This window comes from Indicator indicator, chromosome 10, assembly GCF_027791375.1.
Source record: "Indicator indicator isolate 239-I01 chromosome 10, UM_Iind_1.1, whole genome shotgun sequence".
NCBI classification, from domain to species: domain Eukaryota; kingdom Metazoa; phylum Chordata; class Aves; order Piciformes; family Indicatoridae; genus Indicator; species Indicator indicator.
In genome coordinates this window covers 34,927,493-34,954,773 of record NC_072019.1, presented here as the reverse complement: position 1 = coordinate 34,954,773, position 27,281 = coordinate 34,927,493, and the positions used below count along the sequence as shown (strand labels likewise).

The 27,281-nt window shown below is 50.9% G+C and overlaps 2 protein-coding genes across 4 annotated transcripts in view; one reads left to right on the top strand and one right to left on the bottom strand.

Annotated features, from left to right (window-relative positions):
- The window catches only part of CC2D1B (coiled-coil and C2 domain containing 1B), a 40,379-nt gene extending 24,716 nt beyond the window's left edge, over positions 1–15,663 (top strand). The window contains exons 14-24 of one of the 2 annotated variants that reach the window (XM_054384624.1): positions 2,190–2,362; positions 2,999–3,124; positions 3,646–3,704; positions 3,938–4,054; positions 4,539–4,612; positions 5,257–5,315; positions 7,345–7,396; positions 8,740–8,839; positions 13,023–13,113; positions 13,944–14,074; positions 15,201–15,663. In XM_054384624.1, coding sequence (XP_054240599.1) covers positions 2,190–2,362; positions 2,999–3,124; positions 3,646–3,704; positions 3,938–4,054; positions 4,539–4,612; positions 5,257–5,315; positions 7,345–7,396; positions 8,740–8,839; positions 13,023–13,113; positions 13,944–14,063 — 971 coding nt within the window. In that variant the 3' untranslated portion in view covers positions 14,064–14,074; positions 15,201–15,663. Of the gene's footprint in view, positions 1–2,189; positions 2,363–2,998; positions 3,125–3,645; positions 3,705–3,937; positions 4,055–4,538; positions 4,613–5,256; positions 5,316–7,344; positions 7,397–8,739; positions 8,840–13,022; positions 13,114–13,943; positions 14,075–15,200 lie in introns of those variants that run through there. The other variant, XM_054384625.1, reaches the window with a different exon arrangement.
- Positions 15,664–17,600: 1,937 nt separating this feature from the next.
- ZFYVE9 (zinc finger FYVE-type containing 9) overlaps positions 17,601–27,281 on the bottom strand; it is a 47,699-nt gene continuing 38,018 nt past the window's right edge. For both annotated transcript variants that reach the window (XM_054384031.1, XM_054384032.1), the window contains 6 exons: positions 24,610–24,760; positions 23,220–23,300; positions 21,833–21,995; positions 20,901–21,006; positions 19,364–19,540; positions 17,601–18,541 (listed from right to left, as the gene is read on the bottom strand). In XM_054384031.1, coding sequence (XP_054240006.1) covers positions 18,380–18,541; positions 19,364–19,540; positions 20,901–21,006; positions 21,833–21,995; positions 23,220–23,300; positions 24,610–24,760 — 840 coding nt within the window. In that variant the 3' untranslated portion in view covers positions 17,601–18,379. The remainder of the gene's footprint in view (positions 18,542–19,363; positions 19,541–20,900; positions 21,007–21,832; positions 21,996–23,219; positions 23,301–24,609; positions 24,761–27,281) is intronic.

Below are 27,281 nucleotides of genomic sequence, written 5' to 3'. Positions count from 1 at the left end.
TCCTTTTCGTGGTGTTAGAAATGAGGCTGTGAGTGTGTGGCACAGGAGCCTCAGGTTCTGTCTGCTGGAGGGCAGATCCAGAGCAGCCACACAGCTTTACTTCACAGAGGCAGCATGTGTCATTATAAGGGTGATTGGGTTTCTAATGAATTTTGATGTAACCAGTGTATTGATTCATCATGTTCAACTCTGCTCACAGTTGAACTCTCATTAGAGTGGACAGCTTGCCAGGGTGAATTATTCATTGGTCTAAAGCAGCCTCCTACATCCAGCAGTGGTTTCTGCCCTGTGCTTTACCCAGGGCTCTCAAACTGCTCTACAGGCCTATTCCTGTTGCTAAGGTCACTAAACAGTTGTCTATACAAGATGAATTGTACAGGTAGTGAAGGACAGCACCCACCTCGGTGTGATTTGGGCACACATGAGCACTGTTCAGGCTTCCACTGGTTCTGTTGTCATCTCTTGACTGTAATCCCATCCTTCCATTCTGCCCTGGGTGATTCCCTCAGGATAGAGCAGAGCTGCCTGAGTGGCTGATGCAGAGTGCAAAGGCCTTTCACAGTACCACTGTGATCAGTGATCAGCTCATAACTCTTCTCGCTAGAAAATGCCATTAGTTGCTTTATAAGAACCCCTCAGTCACAGCAATTGTCCATTTTGGCTTTGCAAATCAGGAAGCTTCAGTTTTCTTTTGTGCAGCTTTAGCTGATTTAGAAATCTCTCAAGTGACTTGAGTGACCCTAACCCTAACCCTAGACTTGTGCAGTGAGGGAATGGCTAATAGCTGCTCTCTGCTGGTACAGGAATCTCTCCTTAGTGTTTTTTCACATAAGACTAATAGATGTAACAAGAACCTGCAGAGGTTGATACCAGCATGACTGTCCAGGGTGGTTGTGCCTGCCTCCTCCCTGGGGGTGTTCAAGGCCAGGCTGGATGAGGCCTTGGGCAGCTGAGTCTAGTTGAGAGGTGTCCCTGCCCATGGCAGGGAGGTTGGAGTAGATGAGCTCTGAGGTCCCTTCCAACCTGAGCCATTCTGTGATTTTTCACCACAAAATGCCAGTACCTCACTACTGTGGAGCTGTGTTTCACTTGCCAAAGTGCATTCTGTGATCCAAGTGTTACCTCCTCCAGAATTACCAGGTGCAGCTTACAGCTGCCCACAGCTGATAAATCAGCTGTAATAAAACCTGGCTTTTCCTGCTTGGAGAGTGAGTGCAGGGTGTAGAGAGGCGTGGGAGTGGAGCAGTTGCACTTGAGGCCTGTACCAGTAAGTCCAGGGAGCCAAGATCCAGGGGATGAGTGGCTTTGCTCACATATTCTGTGCCAGTACCTGTCCTCTGTGTCCCAGCCTCACAGAGCAAGCTTTGGGCTTTGTCTCAGTGCAGTCTGGCTTAGCTGCCTTGTCTAATTAATTTGGTTGTGGCTGATTGGGCAGGTTGCTTGCAGCAGCAGGACAGGACAGCAGGCTCCTCTGCAGGGACAGAAATCATTTGACTGTCACCTGCTAGCAGTGAAGGTGGTGTGAGAGTCACTGGTGGTGTTTGGCTGCTGTAACCACGAATCTGGAAAGGGCTGTGAGCAGCTCCTGCTGTACCTTTTCCTGAGGCAGTCATCAGAAGAGGCAGGCTGCACTGACCTGCTACAGTGTAAGGCAATCTTCTTTGACTTGTGTGGGTGTCCTTGCTGTTTTGGGAAGGAAAGAGGACACTCAGGAATTAGTAAGGAACTAAGATGACAAGGAATTGCAGAGAAGTGGAGGTTATGTCTGAGTGTGCCTGCACATGGGCTCCTCTGGGGTATTTCTGACAGGTCAGGGCAGAGGGGAGAGGGGTACAGGAGATGCTGATAATATTCACTGTCTTGTGGAAGGTAACATGTCAAGCTAGAAGTTGGAATTCAGCTTCTGCTTTGGAGCAATCAGCTGTACTGGAGTCTGTCTCTTGTCTGTAGTTGCTCTGGTGACACTTGTGAAGTGCTGTTCTGATGAAGGACAGGAGGAAGTTTGGTTCTTGTTCCGATAATTTCAATCAAGACTTGCCCAGAAGCAATTCAGGGCAGTAAGGAAATGCCCTGATTTGATATCTGTACCCTTACTGAGCTCTGGGTGAGCGTAACCTCAAGGTGAGAAACCTGTCCCAGGGGCAGGGCAGTGTCACATGAATGAGGGCTTTTATGCACCTGTGTTTCAGCTAAAGAGCAGCTGGAAATCCTGGAGAACAGAAAGAAGCAGTACGTGAAGGCAGCTGTCAAAGCAAAGAAAGAAAACAACCTTGAACAAGCTAAGATGTATCTTAGAACAGCAAAGAGCCTTGACCTAAGGATTGAGCAAGCAAGATGTGGCAAACCTGTTGATCTTTCCAAGGTGAGTAGGGCTGCTGCTGTTCTGCTTGGTTTCATGTTCTCAGACACCTAAGGGTGAATGATTTCATAAATGTTTCTTGACACAAGTTAGCTTCCTCCTCTGACAAATCTGTATACTGAGCCCTGAAATTCCCTCTCTGTTTTGGTTTAGTTTTTGGTTTCTTTCCTCTGCTGCTCCTCAAGTGTGTCAGATTTGGAGAAGATTTAGTCTCCCTGGACCATTTGCTTCTGGGTTTTTGATGGCACAGCTAAACTATGCACTTGGGAAGTGTTCCTTGGGCTTGGGCTCTGAGTGGTTCTCTGAGCTGTGTCTGAAGGCCATTGTGGGGTGCAGATCAGGTGCATGTGGTACAGTGATGGCTTTTTCCCTGGATATTGGGTAGGTGGAGAAACCAAACTGCACCCTAAGAGCTCTCTTGACCTTGGTAACCAGGGAAGCAGGCCTGGAAGGCTGCTGCACTTCTGTGACCTAAGCAGTTGTGAGACAGTGGTGTGTAAGTGTGGTTGGGTTGGAATTGCCTTGAGGGGAAAGCCAGCCCATGTCCCCTGCCTGGCCTTTCTATACACTCTGACCACTTTTTCCTCTGTCATTTTTTTTCCTCCAAGGGCTCTGAAATGTGATGTTCTTGTGTTGCAGCTGCCATCACCCCCTACAGATGAGGAGGGTGATTTTATCTTCATACACCATGAAGATGTCAGGCTGTCTCAGAAAGCAGATGAGGTGTATGCACAGCTCATAAAACTGCTGAAGGACCAACATGAGGTGACCATTTTAGCCTTTTTAGAAATGTTTTGGGGTTGTTGTGGTTGTTTTGGGGTTTTTTTTTCACATTTCTCTGGAGTTTATTAATGTTATAATCCCATCACTGCTTCTGTGGGGCCTTTTGCTTGGCTTTTAAAATACCTCTGGTTTTGTGTGTCCTGAAGTGGAAAATGTTCAGCGTTGGATTCTCTGCTAAGTTGAAGTCAGAGGGTGTGCTTGGAGGCTTGGGACTGTGAAGTTACCACTAGTTAAATATGAGCACTCAGGTTTGAAAATAGCATCCAGGTGATGAAGTGTAGCCCCTGGGTGAAGCTCATATCTAGAAATTAAGTGATTCTAAAGTAGCAGGGCAGAGCAGCTGAAAAAAAGGCTGTGCTCAGCTTGGAGCTCACAGTACTGAGGCGGTGGGGAGAGTTGTGTGTGTTTTGGGGTGACCTGGGACAACTCCTGGCTTTTCTTGAAGGAGGTTGTCCCCAGCTGTGACCACTGGAGTGCATCTGTGTGTTTGTTTCTGTTGACAGAGGTGTTTGCAGTACTCCAGGCAATTCACACACCTGGGAAATGTAGCAGAGACAACTCGGTAAGCCCTGCTGTTCACCATCCCACAGTGTGGGCACTGCAGGCTTCAGTCTGCCTGGCTCCCCTAAAGCTGGGGGGGGTTCAGGTTGGTGAGCTTTATGTGAAGAGCTCAGTAACTGGCAGGCCTGCATCTCCAGCTTGCTCTCAGCCCTCTGGTCTGAGGCCTGTGCCTGGCAGCACGCTCTGGGGTGGCAGGGTGTGTAAGGTTGTGTCATTTGTTTGCCTTCTCTGCAGCTTTGAGAAGCTGGCCCAAGGTTGTAAAAAGGACATGGACATCCTACAGCTGGCACGAGCACAAGGGATGGATCCTCCAAGCCATCATTTTGAGGAAAGAACCTTTAAAATGATAAGGTGTGGTAAAAAAAGGGCATTTCTCAGGCAGGCTGGAACAAGTTTTCTGGTCTCTAGCTCTTTGTTTAGTACTTGTGGGCTTTAGCACACTTGGATGGCCCCTAGACTTAGGTTGACCATTCCCAAGAGCATACTCTCAACAACTGCAATACAAAGAAGTTGTTCTCCAACTTCTCTTCTGGGTTTTCAAAATTCCTGAAGCTTCAGCCCTTATGTTCTGCTCCTTCAGCCACTCTTCCTTCCTCTCTGTAAGTCTCAATCCTTTCCCTCAGTCCTGTTTGCCTCTGGGCTTTGTTCATGGCCTTTTTCACCACGCCTCAGAGATGTTTTCATCTCACCTTTTTCCTTGTTCTTTTTTCACTTTCTGAAGACCATCTGCTTAGGAGGTCACTTTGACAATGCCAGTGGCAGCCTGGCCTGGCAGTAGATCAGATGGTGGTGGCCTACTGGGAGAAAAACACTTTTTGTCTTTGTTCTTTCCCAGGATATTTTCTGAACTCAACAGCACAGAAATGCACCTTCTGATTGTCAGGGGGATAAACCTGCCAGCTCCACCAGGTATGTAGAAGGCACAGGGGACTTCTCCTCTGACCTAGGTAAGGGAGGGAGTGGGGAATGAAATCTTTCTACCCTGAAGACCACTTTAGGGTCTTTTTTGTAGCCAGCACTCATTAAACCAAAATAACCAGGTTTCAGGCTCAAGCTCCCAAATCCCCCCCTTTAAACAGCATTGAAAAAACTAAGCAAACAAACCCCCCAGAAGACAAAGGGAATCTGGGAAAGACTTTAAATTCTCTTGGGTTTGCTTGTATCTGGGTGGTAAGTTTAACTTTCATGTTTATCTCCTGGTTTGTTAGGAGTGCCTGCCTTAACTTTGCACCACCTTAATGACCCTTAACAACAGACAGGAGTTGCTCCTGCTGTAGCTGCTTGTAGTCCCCTGTTTCTGGGAGCCTGCAGAGCACCTGTGCTGGACTGCCTTGGGCCTAGCAGCAGCATTGAGAAGAGCAGAGGTCTTCCTTTAGATGCCAGCTTCCCATGGGGTTTGGATTGATGGATGGGTTTTTCAGTTCTCAAGAGATATGTGGGAATGAATTCTACTGGAAAGTTGTGCTCAGCATTGAAATGCAATGGAAGTGTCTGTGCTGGCTGAGTTGGCTGCGGTCTGTCTGTCTGAATTGGCTGCTGGCTGTCTCCCCCAGGTGTGTCACCAAAAGACTTGGATGCGTTTGTGAAGTTTGAGTTTCAGTACCCCAGTGCGGTGAGTGTCCTCCTGGGTCTTCTCTTCCCTCAGTCTGGGACCCCTGTCACTGTATTAGCCTGGGCGTGCTTCTAGAAAGGGGAAACACTTCTGGGCACACTGACTGAACTCATTTGTAAAACAGAAACTTCTTGTGAGAAACAGAGCTGCACCTTTCACTGCACCTTCCTCCTGCTGTTCTCCACACCTGACGCTTAGCAGTGTGGTGTCTTCTTCAGGCCTGCATGTTCACTGGCTGGCAGTTACCAGTTACTGCTGATCAGCATTCAGTGCTAAGCCATGCCCAGCTGTGCCCTCCGATGACAGCAGTCAGAGTGGTTGCAGTGTTTGCAGAATGGGTAGAAGTTCATTTCTTTCAGGGGTGCAACTGCACTGGTAACTTAACCAAACACCAGGGCAGGCAAAGCTCTCACCAGGGGATAGGGACTGGGCTGTGCATGGCTGGAGGAAGGACTATGGCCAGCCAAGTTTCTTGACCCTACTAGTGAGCAGTGTTGTCCATTATGTGTGTACATTAAATGCGTTTGTACAGACAGATGTTGCTTCTTCCCTTGAAAGTCTCCTCTGCTCTACTCTTCCCCTCATCTGTAGAAGCACTCCCTGATTTGAAAGGAACCAAACCCTAAAGCTAGAAGGGTTCCTAAGGAGGCCCCGCCAGCCGTTCCACCAGGTGTTCTGGGGCTTCTGTTGCCTTCTAGGGCAAACCCAATCCTGGCTCTTACAGGACTAAGGCCTAGCCCTGTGAGACTGCAGAGCCCAGATTTTTACCTCCTAATAGAGGTAACAAATACCTCCTCACAGAGCCACAAAAATGATTAGGGAAGTGGAACATCTTCCTTGTGAGGAGTGACTGAGGGAGCTGAGGGCTCTGTAGCTTGGAGAGGAGGAGCCTGAGAGGTGACCTCATTGCTGTTGATAAAGATGTGCAGGGTGAGTGCCAAGAGGCTGGAGCCAGGCTCTGCTGGGTGATGCCCAATGCCAGCACAAGGGGCAATGGTGGAAGTTGAGGCACAGGAAGTTCGATGGAAACAGGAGGAAGAATTATTTCCCTGTGAGGGTGACAAAACACTGGAAGAGGCTGCCCAGGGGGGTTGTGGAGTCTCCCTCTCTGGAGATACTCAAGACCTGCCTGGATGTGTTCCTGTAGGACTTGGGTACAGGTGCTTGTGCTCTGGCAGGGGGTTGGACTGGATGAGCTTTTGAGGTCCCTTCCAGCCCCTAACATTCTGTGGTTCTGTGATAATAACTTTTGTAGCAATTCCACTAAAATAGGTTCAATTATCTGGGAATGGTCAGATCAGGTTTGAGTCACACAAGGCCTTGATGGAGGACACCACAGCCCTCCATCAGGGTGGCTGAAAACAGAGCTGGTCTGCAGGAGTGGTTTTCTGGGGAATAAGGGAGAATCAGCATCGTTGCTTTTTGTCTGTTTTCCTTTATTCCAGGGAAAGGTAGATCTCTGCTGTTCAGCCAGCAGTCAGGCACACCACCTTCCACACCACCTTGCTCCTCCCTAGCTGCAATCACTTTGGCAAAGTAGCTGCAAAGATTGGGTCACTTTGTCCTCCTTTGGTCCCCACAGATGTAGTTTGTACTTTGCTGTAGGTTAAAAGTTAATTAATTTTGCTATCAGACTGATTGTCAGGCAGAATAATAGTAGGGCAATTCCCTGAATGATTTGTGCTGAATTCCTCAGGTAGCTTTATTATTGCAGGTGCTGCAGGAGGAGCAGCACTGCTGAGTGCTGCAGCATCTGGTTCAGCAGCCACAGTCAGTGGTGGCTGGACTGAGCTGGGAGTGCCTGTGGAGCTTCTCTGTGGCTCCTGTGTTTAATGTAAGGTGTGGGCTGATGTGTGCTCTGGGACTGCACTTGTTAGCACAGCCAAATGCAGGTGGCTGAGCCCTGCTCTTGTCTCTCAGATAACCTCCTAAAGCCTGCTGCTGTTCTGTACAGGTACCAGGGATGGTTGCTGCCTGTGTTCTGCACCAGTGTCTGATGGCTTTGTGCAATCTGTCTCTCTCTTAACAGGAGCAGCCTCAAAAGAGCAAAACCCCTGTCATTAACAATAACAACTGTCCAGGTTAGTACTTTCTCTGGGACAGAGGGAAGAACTTGGGCATCACTGGAGAGCACAGGCCAGTCTCGTACTGTGTGTTAGGCCAGAGGGCCTCTTCTTTCTTAGGAAAGGGCTTGTTGGAGGGTCAAGTCCAGCTGCACTGGCAGAGCTCCTTCATCCTCATCCCAACAGTGGTGGCAGTTACAGTGGTATGAAATAGAGGAGTGATGGAGCCACCAACCATGCTCCAGCTCTCAGCCCTGCTGGGAGCTGGGCCAGAGAAATCACATTTCTTCACTGACTAAGTGAAATGGTTAATTTGAGTCTCCCCATGGGCTAGCTCTAATCCAGCCAGATGCTGTGTGCTGGGAGAGTGCCACTTCTGTCCTGACTTCTGGGAGCCACCTAACATCTCTGAACCTGACAGCAGCACTGCAGAAACACAGCTTGGGCTGGGGTTTTGTAGAGAGTGTGGCTTGAAACTGATGAAAATCCTTTATTTGCAGCTTTTGAAGAGTGCCCCTTTGCAGCTGGCCATGCAGTGCAGGTGTCAGACTGGCTGTGCGTTTCAGCTCTCGTCACCTTATTCACTCTGGTTTATTGCTGTAGTATTTTTTCAGCTCTTGCAATAAGCCATCTGGTATCAAAACAACTTTGAATTCAGTATCCAAATTGCTAGCTGTGAATTCATCTCAAAAGAGAGATTGATCTTCTGAGTTTCTACCTACTTTCTGTTACTAGTGGAAGTTCTTAAGCTCAGATGCTGAGAGCTTGTTCCAAGTCCTCCAATCACTTGATCAGCACTTGCTGAGCAGCCACTTTGCTTGAGTGCTTTGGGTTCACAGGCTGCCAAGAAGAGGTGGCTGTTGTGGGTGGCACACCACAGAAGTGTTGGAACATCAGTTGTACAATGCTGTGAGACTTTCTGATCAAAGGGTATCCTGGGGCACAGTTCTTGCAGTGAGAGTGGTGTTAAAAGAGCATGAATGATGTCACTTAGCACCCTTCCCAGGCACACCACCCTTCCTCTGGGTTTTCCTTACTGCTTTGTTCTGTTAGCTGCAGACACTCTGTTTAGTCTCTGAAAGGCTCCAGCTCTGCAGTACCTTGCTGTCACCTCCTGATGATGACTTGGGTTTTCTGCACTGTGGTTTCTGTCCCTGTCAGGGGAGGAGGGCAGAGATGTGCTGTCACACAGGGACACCAGCTTCTAATGACTTCTGGAGAAGAAGGCTCACAGAGATGTGACTTGCCCTTCACAACTGGGCTGCAGGGAGATGAGCAGAGGTCTGAGCAGGTGCAGGTGGCAGAGCAGTGGCCACGGCTTGTCTCTCACAGTTGCTCTCATTTCTTTGTCACCACTGTAGAATACAACCAGCTGTTCAAGCTGAACATCAACCGCAATCACCGAGGCTTCCGGCGAGCCGTCCGCTCCAAAGGCATCAAATTTGAGGTGTTCCATAAAGGGTGAGTGCAGAGCCTGCTGCCCCTCAGTGCTGCTTCAGTAGCTGCTGAAAAGAGTCTGGGAGCTGAAGGCTATCAAGCACAGTCTCCAAACTAGCAATAGACTTGTCTGCCTCTCACATCTGAGGACCTACAGGAAGGCTGGAGAGGCCCATTTCACTTTGCAAGGGCCTGCAGTGACAGGACAAGGGGCAATGGCTTCAAACTAGAGCAGAGCAGATTTAGATTGGGTATCAAGAAGAAATTCTTCACTTTGAGGGTGGTGGAACACTGGCACAGGTTGCCCAGGGAGGTGGTTGAGGCTCCTTCCCTGGAGATATTCAAGGTGAGGCTGGACGAGGCCCTGGGCAGCCTGATCTAGTTGGGGATGCCCCTGCTGACTGCAGGGAGGTTGGACTGAATGACCTTTGGAGGTCCTTCCTGGCCTGGACCATTCTATGATTCTATAATTCTACGATTCTATGAAATGTGCCTGAGCTCTGGGGGGGTGAAAAAGGGCAGAAGTTTGGTGAAGTTGATTCCTGGCTGGCAGATGAGTTTGTTAAGAGGCATTGCTGAGACTGAGAAGGTGATGATTCGGCTTCAAGTTCCAGTTTGGCTTTAGTCATCAGGACTAGGAGGTTTAAATGTCACATGGGATAACTTCCTAGAATAAGGAAGTGGCAACAAAACACCACCAGCAGCAAAGCAGGTGCCAGGTGATGGCAGAACCACCCTTATGGGTTTGTGCTTCTCTTTGTTCTGAGGATCTTACAATATTTCTTGAACACTGCTAGCACACTGTTAGGCTGTCTTGGGAGAGACAGAGTCCCCTTGCCTCAGAGCCCATGATGCTGAGGTGGGAGTTAGCAGTTGGTAATATTCAGGTAAGTGCTCCTGCTGCAGGCTCATTGCTCATTTATTCCAAACCGGAGTGGCCTCTCTTTGCTCTGCAGGCTGTGAGCCATGACTTGGATGGGTTGTTAGATAACCCAGTTCTGTCTGGGGGGCTCTTTGTGTTCTTTTTTGTTTTTGAAGTCCCACTGGTCTTACTCCAGATCTTCCATCTTCATCTCTGTTGGAGCAAAAGCTGATCTCCTGGCTCCTCCTCTGTCAGTCTGGCTGCTGCACTGCTCTGCTGCTCAGGACCTCACCAGAGATCCAGCCTGGACCTGGGAAGTGTTCACATATGGGTTAGACTCTGTTGGGTTAGACTCTGTTGGGTTAGACTCTGTTGGGTTAGACTCTGTTGGGTTAGACTCTGTTGGGTTAGACTCTGTTGGGTTGGATACTAGGAAGCGCTTCCTGACAGAAAGGCTGATTAGGCACTGGGATGGACTGCCCAGGGAGGTGGTGGAGTCACCACCACTGGAGGTCTTTAAGCAAAGCTTGGATGTGGCAATGGGGGCATGGTTTACCTGATGTGGTGCTGTTAGGTCATAGGCTGGGCTTGGTGATCTCAGAGGTCTTTTCCAGCCTTAGTAATTCCAGGATTCTGTGAGAGGTTTTCCCTCTCTTTTGCATTTCACTGTGCACATGGGGCATACCCTCTTCTCCTGCCAGCTGGAACTGTGCTTGGTTTTAAGGCCTGAACTCAGGCCTCAGTTCTCCATTGGGAAGCACACTGCAGTGATTCTTGAGCTGTGTCAGCTCCAAGCTGCCCTTTGAAGCCTTTCTGGAGATGAGCAAAAGATGCAATGCAAGTTCTCTGGGTCCAGGATACCTTCCTCACACCAGGAACCACAGAACCATGGAACCATGCTTGCTTCTGGCCTGGGTTGGAGGGGTGGCAGTTCCCCTGGCCAAACAGCAGCAGGAAAGGAGCAGAGAAGAAATGCCCTCTGATCACCTTGCCCCAGCCACCTTTGCAGGGGAGGATGAAGTGATCCAGGCTCTGAGGGCTGACTGCTCCTTGTCTTCAAGACTATAGATGAGTAACACCTCAGAAATGCTTGTAGATCATAGAATCACAGAATGGTCCAGGCTGGGAGGGGCCTCCAGAGGTCATCCAGTCTGACCTCCCTGCAGTCAGCAGGGACATCCCCAACTAGATCAGGTTGCCCAGGGCCTCGTTGAGTTTCACCTTGAATATCTCCAGGGAAGGAATCTCAACCACCTTCCTGATCAACCTGTTCCAGTTTTCCACCACCCTCATAGTGAAGAACTTCTTCCTGATATCCAATCTAAATCTGCTCTTCTCTAGTTTGAAGCCATTGTCCCTCCTCCTGTCCCTGCAGGCCTTTGCAAACAGTCTCTCTGCAGCCTTCCTGTAGCCCCCTTCAGGTACTGGCAGTCTGCTATTAGGTCTCCCTGGAGCCTTCTCTTCTCCAGGCTGAACACCCCCAGCTCCCTCAGCCTGTCCTCGTAGCAGAGCTGCTCCAACCCCCTGAGCATGTTGTAGATGTTGTAGTTTTGGGGTCTTTAATAGCTCTCTGACCATCTCCCAGGAATTATTTTCTCTCAGTGAGCAAAGGAGACTTGTTTCACGTCACAGATATTGCACTTCAGGTTAAAATCACTTGGAAGTAAAATCCCAGCAATGTATATTTCCAAAAGAAAAGTCTCTCCTTAAACCTCCCCCAAATGCTTCTGCAGACAAAAGGAGATTTCCTCAGAGCTGTTTCTGAAGCCATGGCCTGGAGCAAGTTCCCATTCTTCGCTGCAGGCCCCCTAGAACCGATCAGGGCTGCCCCAGTCTGTGGTGTTTGCAGAGGTATGCAGTGGAGGAATGCTTTCAAAACCTGCAGCCAGGAGAAGTGCTGATTCTCCTCTTCAGCTGATGAGCAGTGTCCAGCATGCTGCAGCACACTTATGTAACGCAGCTCCATTTTAGGGTGCTTGTGAGGGAATGGAGGCATCCTACCATGGAAGCTAACAAATCCTGACCCTTCCCAAGTGGCTTTGTGAGGCTGCTGTAGACTGCTCAAGGCAGAATGCAGCCTCATCTTTGGAAGGCTTTCTGTCAGGCAGATTCCCAGGCCCTGTGCTGGGAGGCAGTGCCAGCATGCCCGAGGTAGCTGTGACGTTGTTCTTTACTAACAGCACTCTGTGCTGGGATGGACAGGCTGCCAAATCAAAGCAATGTCAACTGAGCTGGAGCCTTTCCAGCCCTTCAGCAGCAGGCTGTGGGCAGAGGTGCTCCTTGCTGCATGCTGCAGTGCATTCAGAATCCAGAAGTGTCTGACCCCCTCCTGAGAGCTGACTGCAGCCTGGGCTGATGGCACCATTGTCTTCTTGGCCCAGAGAGGCCTGGGCACCATGAGCCACACCCTTCCTGACACTGTTCACAACACAGCCAGAGAGTGAGGTCAAGGTCTGGGTGATGTCATCAGTTGCTGACTCTGCAGCTGATGTGAGCTGTGTGGAGTCTGAGAATGAAGCAATCCTCAGGGTGATGGATGTGAGGAGACAGCCTAGATCCTGTTCCAGTCACTGGGGTTCACAGGTGGTCACTTGGAGGCACTGATGGCAGCAGCAGGTCTGTGCATTCCTGTGCTGAGTACTTTGCCACAGATGGCATGGGCCTAAGGCTCTTCAGAGTGCTCACTGCATGGCTCAAGTCCTGCTTGATAACACCTCAGCATCTCCTGATGCTGACAGGAAGCAGGGTGATGCTGCAGGGCTGGGGTGTTTCTGTTTGGTTTTTTTCCTAAATAAGAAAGGAAGTTTCTGGATTCTTGTCAGATTCTCTGTCTAAGCCAGGACAGGCATGGGTGGTTGGTTTCCCTGTGTTCTGATTTATCAGAATGAAACAGGCTGAACTAGATGATCTTTGAGGTCCCTTTCAACCCTAACAATTCTATGATCTGACTTTTCTCTGCTTTTCCTTTTGCCAAAGTCAGCAGCTGCCTGGGACATGTCAGCAGCTTCCTTGGGAAGTCTCAGCCTGTTCTGTTGGCTGTGCAGGGTTTAAAGCTGCTGCCATTCCAAGTGCTAGTTAGTTGTCCTAGTTCAGTTGATTGTCCTCACTGCTGTCCTTTCACTGGGCTGCAAGAGAAGCATCCCAAAAGGAGTCTTCTGCACCTTGTCCTTAGAGTGCAGTTCACCGAGGGTTTGTCCCTTGCACCCTGCTCTGTAGAGCTCCAGCAGCATCCCTTGCCTGGCTCTCCTGGATGCAGTGCACATAGTGGTGGCCTCTTAGCTTGCTTTCTCTTCAGTGTTCTGGAAAGCCTTACCCAGTCAGCTGAGGAAGATTTCTTTCCCACAGGTCCTTCTTCAGAAGTGACAAGCAGGTGGGGACAGCACACTTGAAACTGGAGAGGCTGGAGTCTGAATGTGAAGTCCGAGAGATCCTCGAGGTAGGTTCCCTGGCTGCCATGGGAGCTGCAGTGCCTGTGTGTGCAGGGTGGCTCTGATACAGGAGGGCACTTCATGGCCTTCTCAGCTCTTGAAGCTTGGCTTAGCTGGAACATTTCTGGTCATGGCAACTTCCTGGGGACTCTCTCCTGCAGCTTTTCTGTACCGAGACAGTTTCCTTCGTTGGGACCAGTTGGTGCCTCCCCACATTATTTGTGTTGGTAGCTAGCAGACCAAAGGGCTAAGTGAAGACTGCTGGAGTGGATAGAGAGCTGCCCTAAGATCCAAAAGGACATCACCAAGTGGAACCTCAATAAGAAATGGACACATCACAGCCATGCTGAGGACACCACTGCCCTTAGTGTCCTCTGAGCTGCCTGTGGAGTCTGTTTGTACTTGAGGGGCTCAGCAAGTAGGGGTATGGAATGGTCAGGGTTGGAAAGGACCTCAAGGATCATCCAGTCCCAACCCCCCTGCCATGGGCAGGGACACCTCACACTACAGCAGGTTGCTCAGAGCCACATCCAGCCTGGCCTTAAAAACCTCCAGGGATGAGGCTTCTACCACCTCCCTGGGCAACCTGTTCCAGTGTCTGACCACCCTCATGGGGAAGTGCAGGCAGGGGTACAAGCTGCCTTGCATAGTTTGTGTGGGGAACCTTGTCTGCTCAGTTCTGAGTCTGGAGAAGCACCTGGCTGTGGCACTGCAGTCACCTGCAGGTGACTTCTGTCACCTTTTAGTCCTGGGGCAAAAGTTAGTAGTTGCCTGAGGCACTGTGGTGTGAGCTTGTTTTTGTGTGTGCTAATTGCTCTTGGCTTTGTGGTTCTTTCAGATATTTGATGGCAGAAAGCCCACTGGAGGGAAACTGGAGGTGAAAGTGAGACTCAGGGAGCCCCTCAGTGGTCAAGATCTTCAGACAGTTACAGAGAACTGGCTGGTCCTGGAGCATTAGCTCTGGCTGAGGTATGGATCTGCATCTGAAGAGGGACAGGGCTGCAGCTCACTGCTCCAGCGTCCTTTGTCAGCGACCTCATGACCCAGCTCTGGCTTTGACACCACTCAGCCTTACCCTGGTAGTGGGGAGTTGGCATCATTGCAGACAGGAGGCTGCAGGATCTCTGATCAGTTTGTGTATCAAAGGTGCTTAGGTCACACTCCCCTGAGGTACTAGGAGAGCCTCCAGCATCACCTTTACCGGGAACAGCACTGGAATGTTGCTGAGCCCTGGGTAGGAGGGAGGATGTCTGTCTGTCCTAAGGTTAGCAAAACACCTTTCAGAGTTAGCAGGACCCTTACCAGAAGCTAGAGAAGGGTAAAGTCTGTTTGGTTTCATCTGAAAGGAAAATGTAGAGCTAGGTTTCCTTCTGGGCACCTGAGACATCTGGGCAGGAGCAACTGCAGCCTTACTTCTCCCACAGCTTCTGTTCAGAGAGCTGGGCAGAGGACAGGGACTCTGCAGGGACAGTTCTGCCTGTGGTACCCTGCACCTTTGCTGCAGTCACAGGGCATTAGTGGCAGGGCACTGCCTGTGCTGAGCCCTTCCCAGCAGGTGTTTGCTGTGCTGTGACAGCTCGGAGAACCCTCCTCAGGCACCAGAGTGTGGAGCAAACCTCACCACCTCTCATGGAAAGCAGATGATGGAGCAGTGCAAAGTGCTCCTGCAGTTGTTGTGCCCCTTCTTAGCCTCTTGTTGTGCTTTTCACTTTTAAGTGGCAGTTCAGCTGATGCTCATCAGCTTCACACCTACAGCACATGCTTGCTACCTGTCTGCTTCTGAGTTGCCTTAGATGGAGGGCCTGTTTCACTACACAACTCTGGAAGTGTATCACCACAGGGACTGTGAGGCTGCAGTCAGGATGATCAGAGAGTGGCCTGTGAGGGACAGGTGTGATGGCTGTGTCTGCCATGGCTGCACACCTGAGCACTTCCAATCAGTAGAGCTGGAGAACTGTGCCCTGGGCATTGTTTTGTTGTCCACCCAGAACACTCCTGTCAGCATTTTACACATAACATGACCTTGAACTGTGGCCATCTGCCCAGAGCTGCATCAAGTCATTCCTGAGGGGTTTTGTGTGATTCTTCCCCACAGCTCCCTTGGAAGGTTGAAGGGTGGTGGGATGGACGCACGCGGGAAGATGCTGCTAGCTGCAAGCACCAAAGATGTTCAAAGCTGCTACTGCCCCTTGAGCCACACTGCTGACTCCCAGCTCTGAGGCTAGCGTAGGGCTCCCAGCTGTGCTGCTGCAGGGGACTGGAACTGGTTACACAAAACAGACAGCGTTGCCTTAACGTGGGGCTGCTGGGGCAGCACCAGTGAATGTTCCATGAACTATGCAGAGCTGTGTGCAGAGGCAGCCCCTCAGGAGCTTCCCGAGGCAGTGCAGCAGCTCTTGAGTCTGGCACAGGTAAGGCCTTTCCTGGCACTCATTTCTTCACCTGCAGAGCAGCCAGTGTGCTCCCTGCAGAGTCTGCTCCTGCTTTTTCTGTTTGCTTACCAAGGCCTCTTTGGGGTTTTGCCGTTTCCTCGAGCGGAGGAGGCAGAGCTGGGGCAGCAGGGGTGTGGCACTGTGCCCCCTCCCCACCTGCCAGCGCAGCGCCAGGCTCCTGGCAGGAGGAAAGGATGCAAAATTCTGAGGTGTTGATGTTTTTGTTCTGGCTGCCAGCTGTCTGCCATGCTTGCTGCACTGCTTGGTCGCTGCAGCCTGGTACTGTGCCTTCATCTTTCTTCTGGGCTTTGTGGGGTTTTAATTTAAGAGAGGAGGGGGGAAAAAGAAAGTCCATCAGCCTCTGCTGCTTCCTAGCCTTCCTCATGTCTTCAGAGAAAGAGGCTTCTGCAGATCTTCCAGGGGCTGGGGAGAGCAGCCACTCGGTCAGTTAGAAAACTGGATTGTGACTGTCTCCAGGAATGCTTTTGATCAGCAGCATACAAAAATGGTAGCAAATCTGTTTGTGCTTCTAAAGCTCTGGTCTGAGAGGAGAGGCTGTGCCTGTGCTGGGGCATGGGGACAGCTCCTGCCCCAGCTGTGTGGGCAGGGCTGAGGGTGAAAGGGAAGAGTGCAGAGTGAGGCAGAGCTACCCCTGTCGTCCTGAGCAGATGAAGACAAAACAGTGTTCAGGTTTGAATTTCAATAAATTTAATATACAAAACTACATGTTGGAAATAAAAATATAATATGCTGGTTTTTGCAGTGTTAACTAACTGAAGTTCAAAAGTACATTTTGTTTCTCAAACAAGCACTCATCTCTTAACAACATGGTCGGTAAGGTCAGCCCCAAGGCTATGGTTGAAGTAAACCTCAGTCACCAGCTGGTGGTGTTCTGCACAACCTAACCCAAACCTCAAAGACTCTGGGGGCAGAGGCAGAGAAGATTTGTTTCACCTCTTTTTGCTGCATTATCAAGCATAAGGACGCAAATAAGGTAACTGGAAAGCTGCTGCTGTGGCAAAGCTGGGTGCAGGCTCTGGAGGAAGGGCATCGTCACTTAGTTCAGAGGTGCTCTGCCAGCAAGGGGGGGTCTGAAAGCAGACTTTGGGAGGCTGCACTGCACAGACAGAGGGAGGCTGCCGAGTGCATGCCAGCCTCAGCTCTGCCCAGCAGCAAGCGTTCACCGTGCCACAGCAAGCCAGGCAGCTTTGCCCAAGGCCAGGGGCAAGGCTTCACTTGGATCTGGCACTTCCCCTCCCAAGGCAGCAGTGTGCTGCCAGTTTTTGTTGCTGGAGATGGCCCAGGCTGCGTTCTCCCAGGGTTGGGTGGGAGCTGTAAGTGCAGTGTTGGATTTGTCAGCCTTGGCTTTTCCCTCAAGGAGCAGCAGGCATTTCTGCACCCATGCACAGCTGTGCTCTGCTTCTCTATACACTGCATGGTTGTGGGGACAGGAGCCTTGCCCTGTGCCCAGCCAAGGCTCCCTCTCTAACTACAGCAACAGTCTGGCTCCACAGGTGAAGGGCTGCCTGCATTACTCACCTACAGCAACACTACAGCTGTGCCCCCTGCACCCACCAAGACTGGCTGCCAGGAGGGATACTGCAAGGTCTGAGCCTCCCTTCCCACATCCATTTTTCTCTATAGACAGGAAAATAATTCTCCTACCTGCCTCCCTCCCTGGGAGGGACTCAAAGCTGCTGCTTTGCATGACTGTGGCTAAGCAAACCAAACCCCTTCTCCTGCTTACAGCTCTTCCCACTGCTTCACACCTTTCCATGGAGAGTCAGAATGTGGACCCACATCTCCTTGGGCCAGTGCAATTCCAGCTTCACAAGGTCGTGGCAGATAGGAGCAGCTGCTTGCCTCAGTAAAGCCCTCTCTGGTGAGACCAAGAGCACTGGGACCAAGTGCAAGTGTTGAGAGCTGCCCAGAAAGCCTTTTTCAGCAGCACTGCAGAACCAGCCCCTCTGTGCTTGTATCACAGGTGAGCCCTGGCAGGATGCTAGCTGTCCCTGGGAAGTGCAGGCTCTGGTGTTCTGTGACTCCAGCACAGAACACGACAGCATACAGCAAGGAGAGGGGCAGAACCCTGGACGTTTGATCTGCTGGGGAAGAGGCAACAGCCAGAGCTGCACTTTTCCTGTGCTTCAGACAGAGTTGTAAAGGAAGGAAAGAAGAGCAGAGTTGTTGTAGGAGGTCATAGTGATGGGTTTGGTAGGACATAGAGGAAAGGAGCACAGCAGCCTGTGCCAGGCAGAGCTGCACTCTGCACCCTATCACCTGCTCTGCTTGCCTGGCTGCAGACACTGCTGTGGATAGGGCCAGGTCACCCCTCTGTGTCTCTTGGGACTACTCCAAGCCTACTGCAGCCACCAACCTGGCCCAGACAATGGCATCCTTCCTTTTACTGGCTACAGAGGAACCAGGGCCGGCGCTACAAGGAGGGCAGCGTGGGGGCCTTGGCTGCCGTCTCTCAGGTGTCCATCTACAACCAGGACAAGAGTGGAGTTTCACCTTTTATTGAGGCCCCTGGGGCCCTTGCACCCCTTCGAGCATGGCGAGTACAGGACTGCAAGTCTCTAACATCAGCATTTGTCTAAACAGTAACAGAAGTGGAGTAGCTGCAAGGAGAGCGTAGCCATGTTGCAGTATAGAAGCTGCCCTGATCCTCTGGTTGTTGACAATGCATAGAAGATTTAGAATTATGGAACAACTGTCCCTCCCCCTCCCTCTTCCTCCCTCCCCAGTAGTGTTAACAAAAGCTTAATTTTCCAGTTTTAAAGTGCAAATGATTCAGATACAACTGCTGCTGGAACAGGTCTGAACAGAAAATGAAGTCCTCTTATGAGATGTTTTCCAGAATATAAAAGATGAGCTCCATTATGACCGGCCCCTCACTCAGCTGACATGCCCCTCCATGAATCACTGGCACTAAGGCACTGTCCAGGTCCTTCATGTACTGAGAGGGCAGTGGCTGTCCATTGCTCCCAGCTTGATAACCAACCTACAAAATAAACAGAGCGGGTTTGACAGAGTGTGGCCCCTAGGCCTGCATGGCATATAGGGCTCCAGTCAGGGGCAGCAAGGGAGCTGCTGGGCAGGAGGATGAGCAGCACAAGGCCATGGCCTCTGAACAGGCTGCAGCAGGCACTAAGCAGCTTTTCCACTTGTTTTTGTTCTTCCCCTGTTCCCAGTGGCTGCCTAGACCCTCTTTTTTTTTCCTCCTGCTTTGTCAAAGCAGATCATTCAGATGAGCAGGAACCCACCCTGCCTTAGCAGATTAAGGCACATGGTGCTGAAAAGCTGGGTTGATGCTAAGGACACGCCACTCCAAGGGCAGCTTTCCTGCCAAGAGAGAGCCTTATCTCTTCTTACAGCTTTGGCTGGAGAGCAGGCTTGAGGAGACCTCCCATCTGTTTCTCTACCCCATACACAGTGTGATCTTCTAGGAAGGGCCATGCAGGGAACTCTCTTTGAATGTTGTGTTTGATGCTCCCCCAAGAATACATTTAAAACACTTCTGGTTTTCACCTCTGGTGATAAGTGCTTTAGAATCTCCTCTGAGCATGTGGTGGGCTTGCAACCCACAGGTATCTGACCACAGAGCAGCTGCTGCTCATGGCCTACAGAGGTCAGGCATGGTGTTAATTCAGGCTTGCCTACTGTAACAGATGGCCCCAAACTCCAAGCAGCAGCCAGCAGCACCCCACTGGCATCTGCTGCTGGTGGTACTTCAAGCACGAGTGGTTCAAGTGGTGTATGCCCTCTGTGGTGACCACAACAGGACAAACCCCACCCAGTTAAACCGAGCTTAGTCAAGACTTACTTGATCTGAGTCAAGCGTCACACGCAGCCCCAGCTTGGTCATTCCATCTTCCTTCAGCAGCTTCAGGTGAGGACAAAGAGCCAAGCAGAAAGCCTTAGCCACGTTCTCGGTCAGCCTGCTGTGATCTGCTGGGTCACTCAGGCTGCTGTGTTGCTCATCATTTTCCAGGAAAAACACCTGAAGGGAAGAGTTGGCACAAGAGGTGCTACCTGACTTGAAAGAAAATCAGGCTAGGGAGAGGCCAGTTAAGCTTTTTACATGTCAGGATGTAAAGAAGAGCTGCTGGAGAAGACCAGCAAAGACCCTGAAAGACAAACCACCCTGGGGAGGGGGGGTGGATTAAACCTTCAAAATAAAGATTTCAAACAGTCATGGCCTCAAAAACCTTTCAGTTCTGCTCAAAAGCCTCATTATGGAAATCCAGAGTTTTAATCAAAACCTGCTTTCAAACAGATGTTAGCTCCAGAAAAGCTACTTTTTTTAGTACAGCCTGAAGATCTGTACTGCTGCTGTCACTGAACTTGTCTCTGTGCTGCCCAGCAGCCCTGGGAGAAGAGGACACTAAGGAGGCAAGCTGCAGCAAGTAACTTGGTTCCTCCTGGGCAACTTAAGTGAAACACTTGAAGAAAGCGTTTGCCATTGTCAGTTGTGTGCTGGCAGAGGCCCAGGTGCCATCAGCTGTGCCAGCAGTTTGTGCAAATGATTGATGCCATGGCACTTTCATTTTAATTTGCAACACTTGAGGGAAGGTGGCTCCAAATTGCATGGTTCAAAGGTCTGTCTCCATTCCCAGGGCTGGTTTTTAAACCCAACCACTGGTGACACCAACTGTCACCTTCCCTCCACCTTCCACACCCCCGTGTGAGAAGAGATGGTCAGTGCAGAGCAGGCTGCAGAGCCCTGTACCAGCAGTAGGGGATTCATTCTGCCCAACTGAATCTTCCCTTGGAGGGAACAGAGCTAACAGGTTAGTCCTGAAGAATCTGCTGCTTTAGTTGTGGTGAGCAGGGAGAGCAGGGTGAAAGAAGCCTGGGCAGGAGCTGCAAGGCCAAAATTCCACATGTGAGTTTCACAGAATCACAGAAGGTTAGGGGGCTGGAAGGGACCTCAAGAGATCATCCAGTCCAACCCCCCCTTCCAGAGCAGATCACACAGGAACACATCCAGGCAGATCTTGAATATCTCCAGAGAGGGAGACTCCACAACCCCCTGGGCAGCCTGTTCCAATGTTCTGTCTTCCTCATAGGGAAATAATTCTTCCTCCTGTTTCCATGGAACGTCCTCTGCCTCAACTTCCACCACTGCCCCTTGTGCTGGCATTGGGCATCACCCAGCAGAGCCTGGCTCCAGCCTCTGGGCACTCACCCTGCACATCTTTTATCAACAGCAATGAGGTCACCTCTCAGGCTCGTCCTCTCCAAGCTACCAAGCCCCAGCTGCTCAGTCTCTCCTCAGAAGGCAGATGTTCCACTCCAGTTTTGTGGCTCTGCACTGCACTCTCTCAAGCAGTTCCCTGCCACTCCATCTGGCTGCTTACCTCTGTCCAGCGGATGACCTTCCCATTTGCCTTGTACTCTGAGCCATGGAAGATCTTCACACTTGTGATAGACTCCATGGACTTCCCATCAATAGGGCTTACAACACTGGAAAAGGGAGGGAAAAGGATCAGTCCTATGTGCTGAACAGAGCCCACTACACAGGAGAACCACCTCAGGCTCCAAGGGCAGCTCCCTGTGACACCTGAATCCTCCAGTGGTCTTACTGCAGCTTTGTTGGTGAGTCTTCTGCAGCTGGACCTAGCTACCTGACACCCTAAAAAGTCCCTCACCAGCTTTCTTGTAGCCCCCTTTAGATACTGGAAGGCCACAATAAAGTCTCCTCATTATCGCTCATCTGTAACGTCAGTGTAGGCCAAGCAATGCTGAGACACTGCTTAGCCCAGAACTTAGAGACCCTGAAACTGCAGAGATAGCCTTCCCTCTAGGTGCTGAGTCCCGCCTGTTGTACCTGTGACAACAGCATTTCACTGCCATCAATACCTCAGCTGCCACATCCACCTTTCTTTTGGCTGAACTACCATGAGCCCCAACAGACTGTTGTTGGAAATAAACCAGCAGTTTTATTTCCAGCACTGCTTACTGCAGGCCAGGTGCCAAGAGAGCAAAGTGACCACTGACATGACAAGCACTGAGCTTGGAGACAGCTTAGTGGTTTCCCATAACTGGCTATCAGCAATGGCAAAAAATCCATAGCACTGACAGCTTTCTAAATTGATGCCCCAAAGCTCTGGTGTCTCAATTCTATTTTCATTTTATTTAATTGCATTTTATCACTCAAAAAAAAGAGAGGCCCAGACATAACTCCTATTGATTTGAAGGCTTGTGCACCTTATTAAGATCAATTAAAATTTTTAACAAGCACAGTCAAAGAGCCACCTGAATGGTGTCAAGTGATTGCTCCTCTACTTACCCCTTACTGAAGTTCTTATCATCTTCCACCCACTGAATATGGACATGTTCCTGAGGATCTTCAGCATCTACTTTGCCACAAGTGATGGTGAAGTCTTTCATCTCTCTCAAAGCCTGCCTCAAAGAGTCCATGTTCTCTGCAGTTATCTGGACCATTACTCCATCTAGGGAACCAAGAAATCCTCATAAGGCAAGAGAAGCCATGCTGAAGGGAGCCTCTGTACCAATCACACATCCTTCCTCTTTGTGCATCAGACCTGGGTTAGAAGTCATGGCAGCAAGGCCAGACGAGACCATTCCTGAGCCCTCAGATTCCTACAACGCAGCACTGATGAGCCTTGACTAGGGAAAACCAAGGCTCAGGTGAAGTCCATCTCCCAGGTACAGTCAGCTATAGCAGTGGCCACACAAAGTTTGCTTCAAACCCTGCCACTTTCCCTAGGCAGCCCTCAGAAAGCCCAAGTGACCTCCCTCCATTCAGTGTCACCACTCCTGCCACTGGAAGCAGCACTCCCAGTAGTGGCAGCTTTTGAGAATTCAATGCCTGTCTGCCAGTGGCAGAAGAATTTGGACTAAGTCAGTCTAAATGACTGCAGAAATAACTCTTGAGCCCTCCCCTGTGTGCAGCCTCCTTGCCTAACCCCCCCTGCACCTCTGCCTGGCAGTAAATCCCCCACTTAGACAATGGTGCTATGACCTAGAGCTGCTGGCTTACAGGGAGGGCTGCTCCCCAGCCCTGGGGACCACTCACACAGGGACTGCATGCTCAGGCAGCTGCAGGCTCTGGAGCTGGCACAGCTGAAGGAGTTGCTGCTGGTCTTCCTGCAGCCCTCTGAGCCTGAAGGGAGCACCCTGCAAGCACTGCTGTCTGTACTGTGACAGCTGTGGGGAGCTCTGCAGCTCAGCTAAGGAGCAGCACCACATCCATGAACACATTTATTGGCCTTTATTTCTGAGACATGACAACTGCTAAAAGAAGAACAGATCAGAGAGGTACCAGCTCAGCCATCTCCACTTGTCATGTTCTCATCTGCCCACATGCAAGCACACAAACAATGCACATCAGAACCTTGCATAATGCAGAGCTATTTGGGAGCAGGGCTTCCTCTGCTGCTCAGTGGATTACACATTCCTTGCTGCTTAAACTCATCCCAAAGCTGATCCCACTGATCCCAGGCTCACCAGCCAGGGAGTTCATCTCTCACCCATGTTTTCTTGCGTCCCTGTCTCAGGCATGTGGAGCAGCTCCTCCTCACTGAAGGAAACTGGGGATTTCTGGCTACAAAGCAGGATGAAGCTGAAGCAGCAGCCTGAGTCAGGTGCCCCAGGCACAGCAGCAGAGCCCCTGCTCTGCTGAGCCCTTAGGAGGGAAGCTCCTGAGTGCTTACCTTCCACGATGCTGGATTTGGCAAGGTAGCCTGAAGAGGACTTTAAAGCTCCACTGAACACAAAGAAGCTGGCACCAGTCACTGCAACAACAACAACAGGAGAGCTTCAGTGATGCTTTCACCCAAGCAGGGCCTTGCAGAAGAACCAGGTGTGGAAGCTCCATCAGCCACACAGCTCATCAGTCTAAATCAGGACTGGTGCTGCTCAGAACTAAGGTGACTGCAATGCACATCCCAGGCTTGGACATGGAAGGGCAAACCACCCAGTCACTGCACATAGGTTTTGTCAGCCTGTATGGATGGTCAGATTTCACCACCCTCCCTCTCTCCACACACACCTCTAAGTGTCAGGACTACTCATTTAGGGTAACCAAGTACATCATTAACTTGTAAATGTTCTCACACAACTGGCAGATGCTGGGAGCAAGCTGTAACACCAACCCACTGGCAAGGCCACAACCCAAAGTGATTTGAAGTAAAGTTCTCTTAGATGAACACCATGAGATTCCTGCTGGAAGTCCCTCCTCTTGTCCCATGTGTAAAATGAACAGAAGACAGACAAGCCCATGGGTGCTGAGTCACATCCCATGCCACCAGCCTCACTGGAGTGACTGGGGACACTTAGAAAAACATCAGAGTTGGCCTCTGTCCTGCTTGTTCTCATCTGGAAATAGCATCAGTATCTTTGCTGGAGATGTTCCCCCAAACCACATCATTTAAATTCTCAGTACAGTGCTGCTGCAGCCTTTCAGCCTCCTCTAACACAAATAAGCCTGGAAATGAGATGGGCTAATTGAGGGGAGAAGGAGCTCCTTGAAGCAGCACTATTAGAATGCTGCTGCTCTTGGCACTTCCTATTTACCTTTCTCTCATACTAAATCTAATCTTCCTCCTTTCACACAGTGTAGGGCACACACACAGGCCGCCCTAACCTCACCTGCAGTCCCCAGTAATGCCAAAGCTATCCATGGAGAATTGATGCCTAAGCCAGTTCCAGCTCTAGGAGCTCTGCAGCCCCTCCAGGCCTGAGCTGTCTCGAGCAGGCAGCATTACCAGCTTGCTGCCCTCTAAGTATGGTTGTGTGCTTCATCCTGTGTCTGCTTGATCTGTGAGAAGCTGCTGCAACACCTCTCGGGCTAATTCAGAGCAGCACCACTGACCTTGAGCAGAGTGCTGTGGGCTGCAGACAGGATGCAAACCACAGAGTGTGCCCCCTCACACCTGAGAACACAGACTCTGCGAGGGGTGGGAAACACTCGGGGGGTAAAGGGCAGGCAGGGTCACCATCTCTGGGGGAACACAGGCAAGCCCAGCTGTGAGGCACTGTCAAAGGCCGTGCTGGCAGGAGCAGCAGGGAGGCGAGAGAGCCCCGGGGGAAGCCCCCTCTCACCCTTCCTGGGCTGGTTGTGGATGCTGATGGCCTGTGTCTGGTAGTTGCCGTCATCGTTCTGCACGCACACCAGGTGGGAGTCTGCCTTCTCGTTGAAGCAGGCGCCGCCCGCCAGCACATGCTCGTTGGATTTGTTCATGGCTTTCATCATCTGCAAGCACACACAGGGGACACTGCCACCCTGCTGCTCAGCCACCACCAGGGAGAGGTGGTTCTGGAACAGCCTGAGCAGACACCAAGCTTCTCAGCTGCACTCTAAGCTCCTGTCCAGCTCCAGCACTCAGAACCACGAACTGCCTTTGGAGAGAGGGTCCAGGCCTTACACCACCCAGGTGCTCTGAGCTGCCACCTTCCATGTGATTGAGATAAATCACACAAACATTCAGGTAGGAAAAGACCCTCAGCATCACCAAGTCCAAGCCAGAACCTTACTCTGCAAGGTTCACCCCTAAACCATAGCCCCAAGCACCACATCCAAACCACCTTGAAACACATCCAGGCTTGGGGACTCCACTACCTCCTTGGGCAGCACATTCCAATCCCTGACCACTCTTACCCTGAAAAAAATGTTCTTAATGTCCAGTCTAAACCTACCCAGTCACAGCTTGAGGCCATTCCCTCTTGTTCTATCACTAATTATCTGTGAGAAGAGACCAGCAGCAGCCTCTCCACAATGTCCTTTCAGGTAGCTGTAGGGAGCCATGAGGTCTCCCCTCAGCCTCCTCTTTCCCAAACTAACCATCCCCAGCTCCTTCAGTTGCTCTTCATCAGATTTATTCTCCAGGCCCTTCCACAGCTTCCTTGCCCTCCTCTGCACTGGCTCCAGCACCTCCACATCTCTCTGGGATTGAGGTGCTCCAAACTGGACACAACACTCAAGGTGTAGCCTCACCAGAGCACTGAGTCCCAGAGGACAATCCCCTCCCTGCTCCTGCTGGACACAGCATTTCTGATCCCAGCCAGGATGCCTTTGGCTTTCTTGGGCACCTGGGCACACTGCTGGCTCCTATTCAGCTGCTTGTAGATTAGAATCCCCAGGTCCCTTTCTGCCAGACAGCTTCCTTTGGTGTAAGGCACAGCTGAGCAAAGCTCTGGTGTCAGGGACAGCTCTACTGGCTGCAGAAGCTCTTCTCTCTAGCACTATTTCACAGGAGAACACTGGGAGGAACTCTCTGGCTTGGTGACCCAGCCAGAGCTGCATGTGACACAAACCATAAACACTGTCCCCAGTTCAGTGCTAGACTGGCACTCAGGTTCATGGCATTTCATCCTGGTTCTGCCACGACCAGAACCCAAAATTTCAGTCTCTCTGTGCTGCTCCTGCATGAACTGGTGAAACTGGGATCAATGATTCCATTTGGAAAATCATTATAAAAGGATCTGGATCACAGGCATCCAGAAATCATTTTAATTCTCTGCACCCTTCTCAAACCATCTAAAACTGTTTGTGATCTATCTGCACTTCAGTTTTGCTGACCACTCCCTAATAGACACTTCAGTACAGGCCTGGACAAATTATCTATGCAGCTTCTTTCCTCCTCTCTTGCTTTTCATGGAGGCTCAGACTCTCAGATATTTGTGATCCCAAAGAAAACAGAGGGAGCCAGCTATCTCTGGGATTTGTTTCAAAACCAAAACAGGTGTGTTCGTTTCAGAGAGAAAAAGGCAAATCAGATTATACAAACCCCCCAGTGAAAGCCCTGACGAGAAGGAGAATCCCAGAATCCCAGAATTATTGAGGCTGGACAAGACCTCTGAGATCACCAACCCCAGCCTATGACCCAACACCACCACATCAGCTAAACCATGCCAGCAAGTGCCACATCCAAGCTTTGCTTAAAGACCTCCAGTGATGGGGACTCCACCACCTCCCTGGGCAGTCCATCCCAGTGCCTACTCAGCCTTTCTGCCAGGAAGTGCTTCCTAATATCCAGCCTAAACCTCCCCTGGCACAGCTTCATCCCATGCCCTCTTGTCCTGTCACAAGTTGCCTGGGAGAAGAGCCTGACCCCCACCTGACTACACTTTTCTTTTAGGTAGTTGTAGAGAGTGATAAGGTCCCCTCTGAGCCTCCTCTTCTCCAGGCTGAACACCCCCAGCTCCCTCAGCCTCTCCTCATCAGACTTTCTCTCCAGACCCCTCCCCAGTCTGGTTGCTCTCCTCTGGACCTGCTCCAGCACCTCAAGATCCTTCCTGAAGTGAGGGCCCAGAGCTGCAGACAGTGCTGGAGGTGAGGCCTCAGCAGTGCTGAGCACAGGGCAGAATTCCATCCCTGCTCCTGCTGGCCACACCATTCCTGATCCAGCCCAGGATGCCATTGGCCTCCTGTTCCACCTGGGCACCTGCTGCATTATTTGACATCACCACTCCTGCTCCCATCCTCTTCCTCCTGCAGCTGCTCAGCCTGCACCATACACACAACAGCTTTGCCTCAGTCTAACCCAAACCCTTAACTACAGTGTCAGGGGTGTTAGCTGAGGCTCCCTGGTGACAAACAAGCACAGGTGCAGTGTCTGGGGAGCAAATGCAATGGAGGTGTCCCACCAGCCCAGAGTGTGTCTCATCAACCATGGCATGCCCCACACAGCAGCCTGGCCCAGCTGCTGCCTTCAGCTAACAACAAACAACTAGAGGTGGCAGCTGTGCTCTGTGACACAGCAACTGGCTGACAA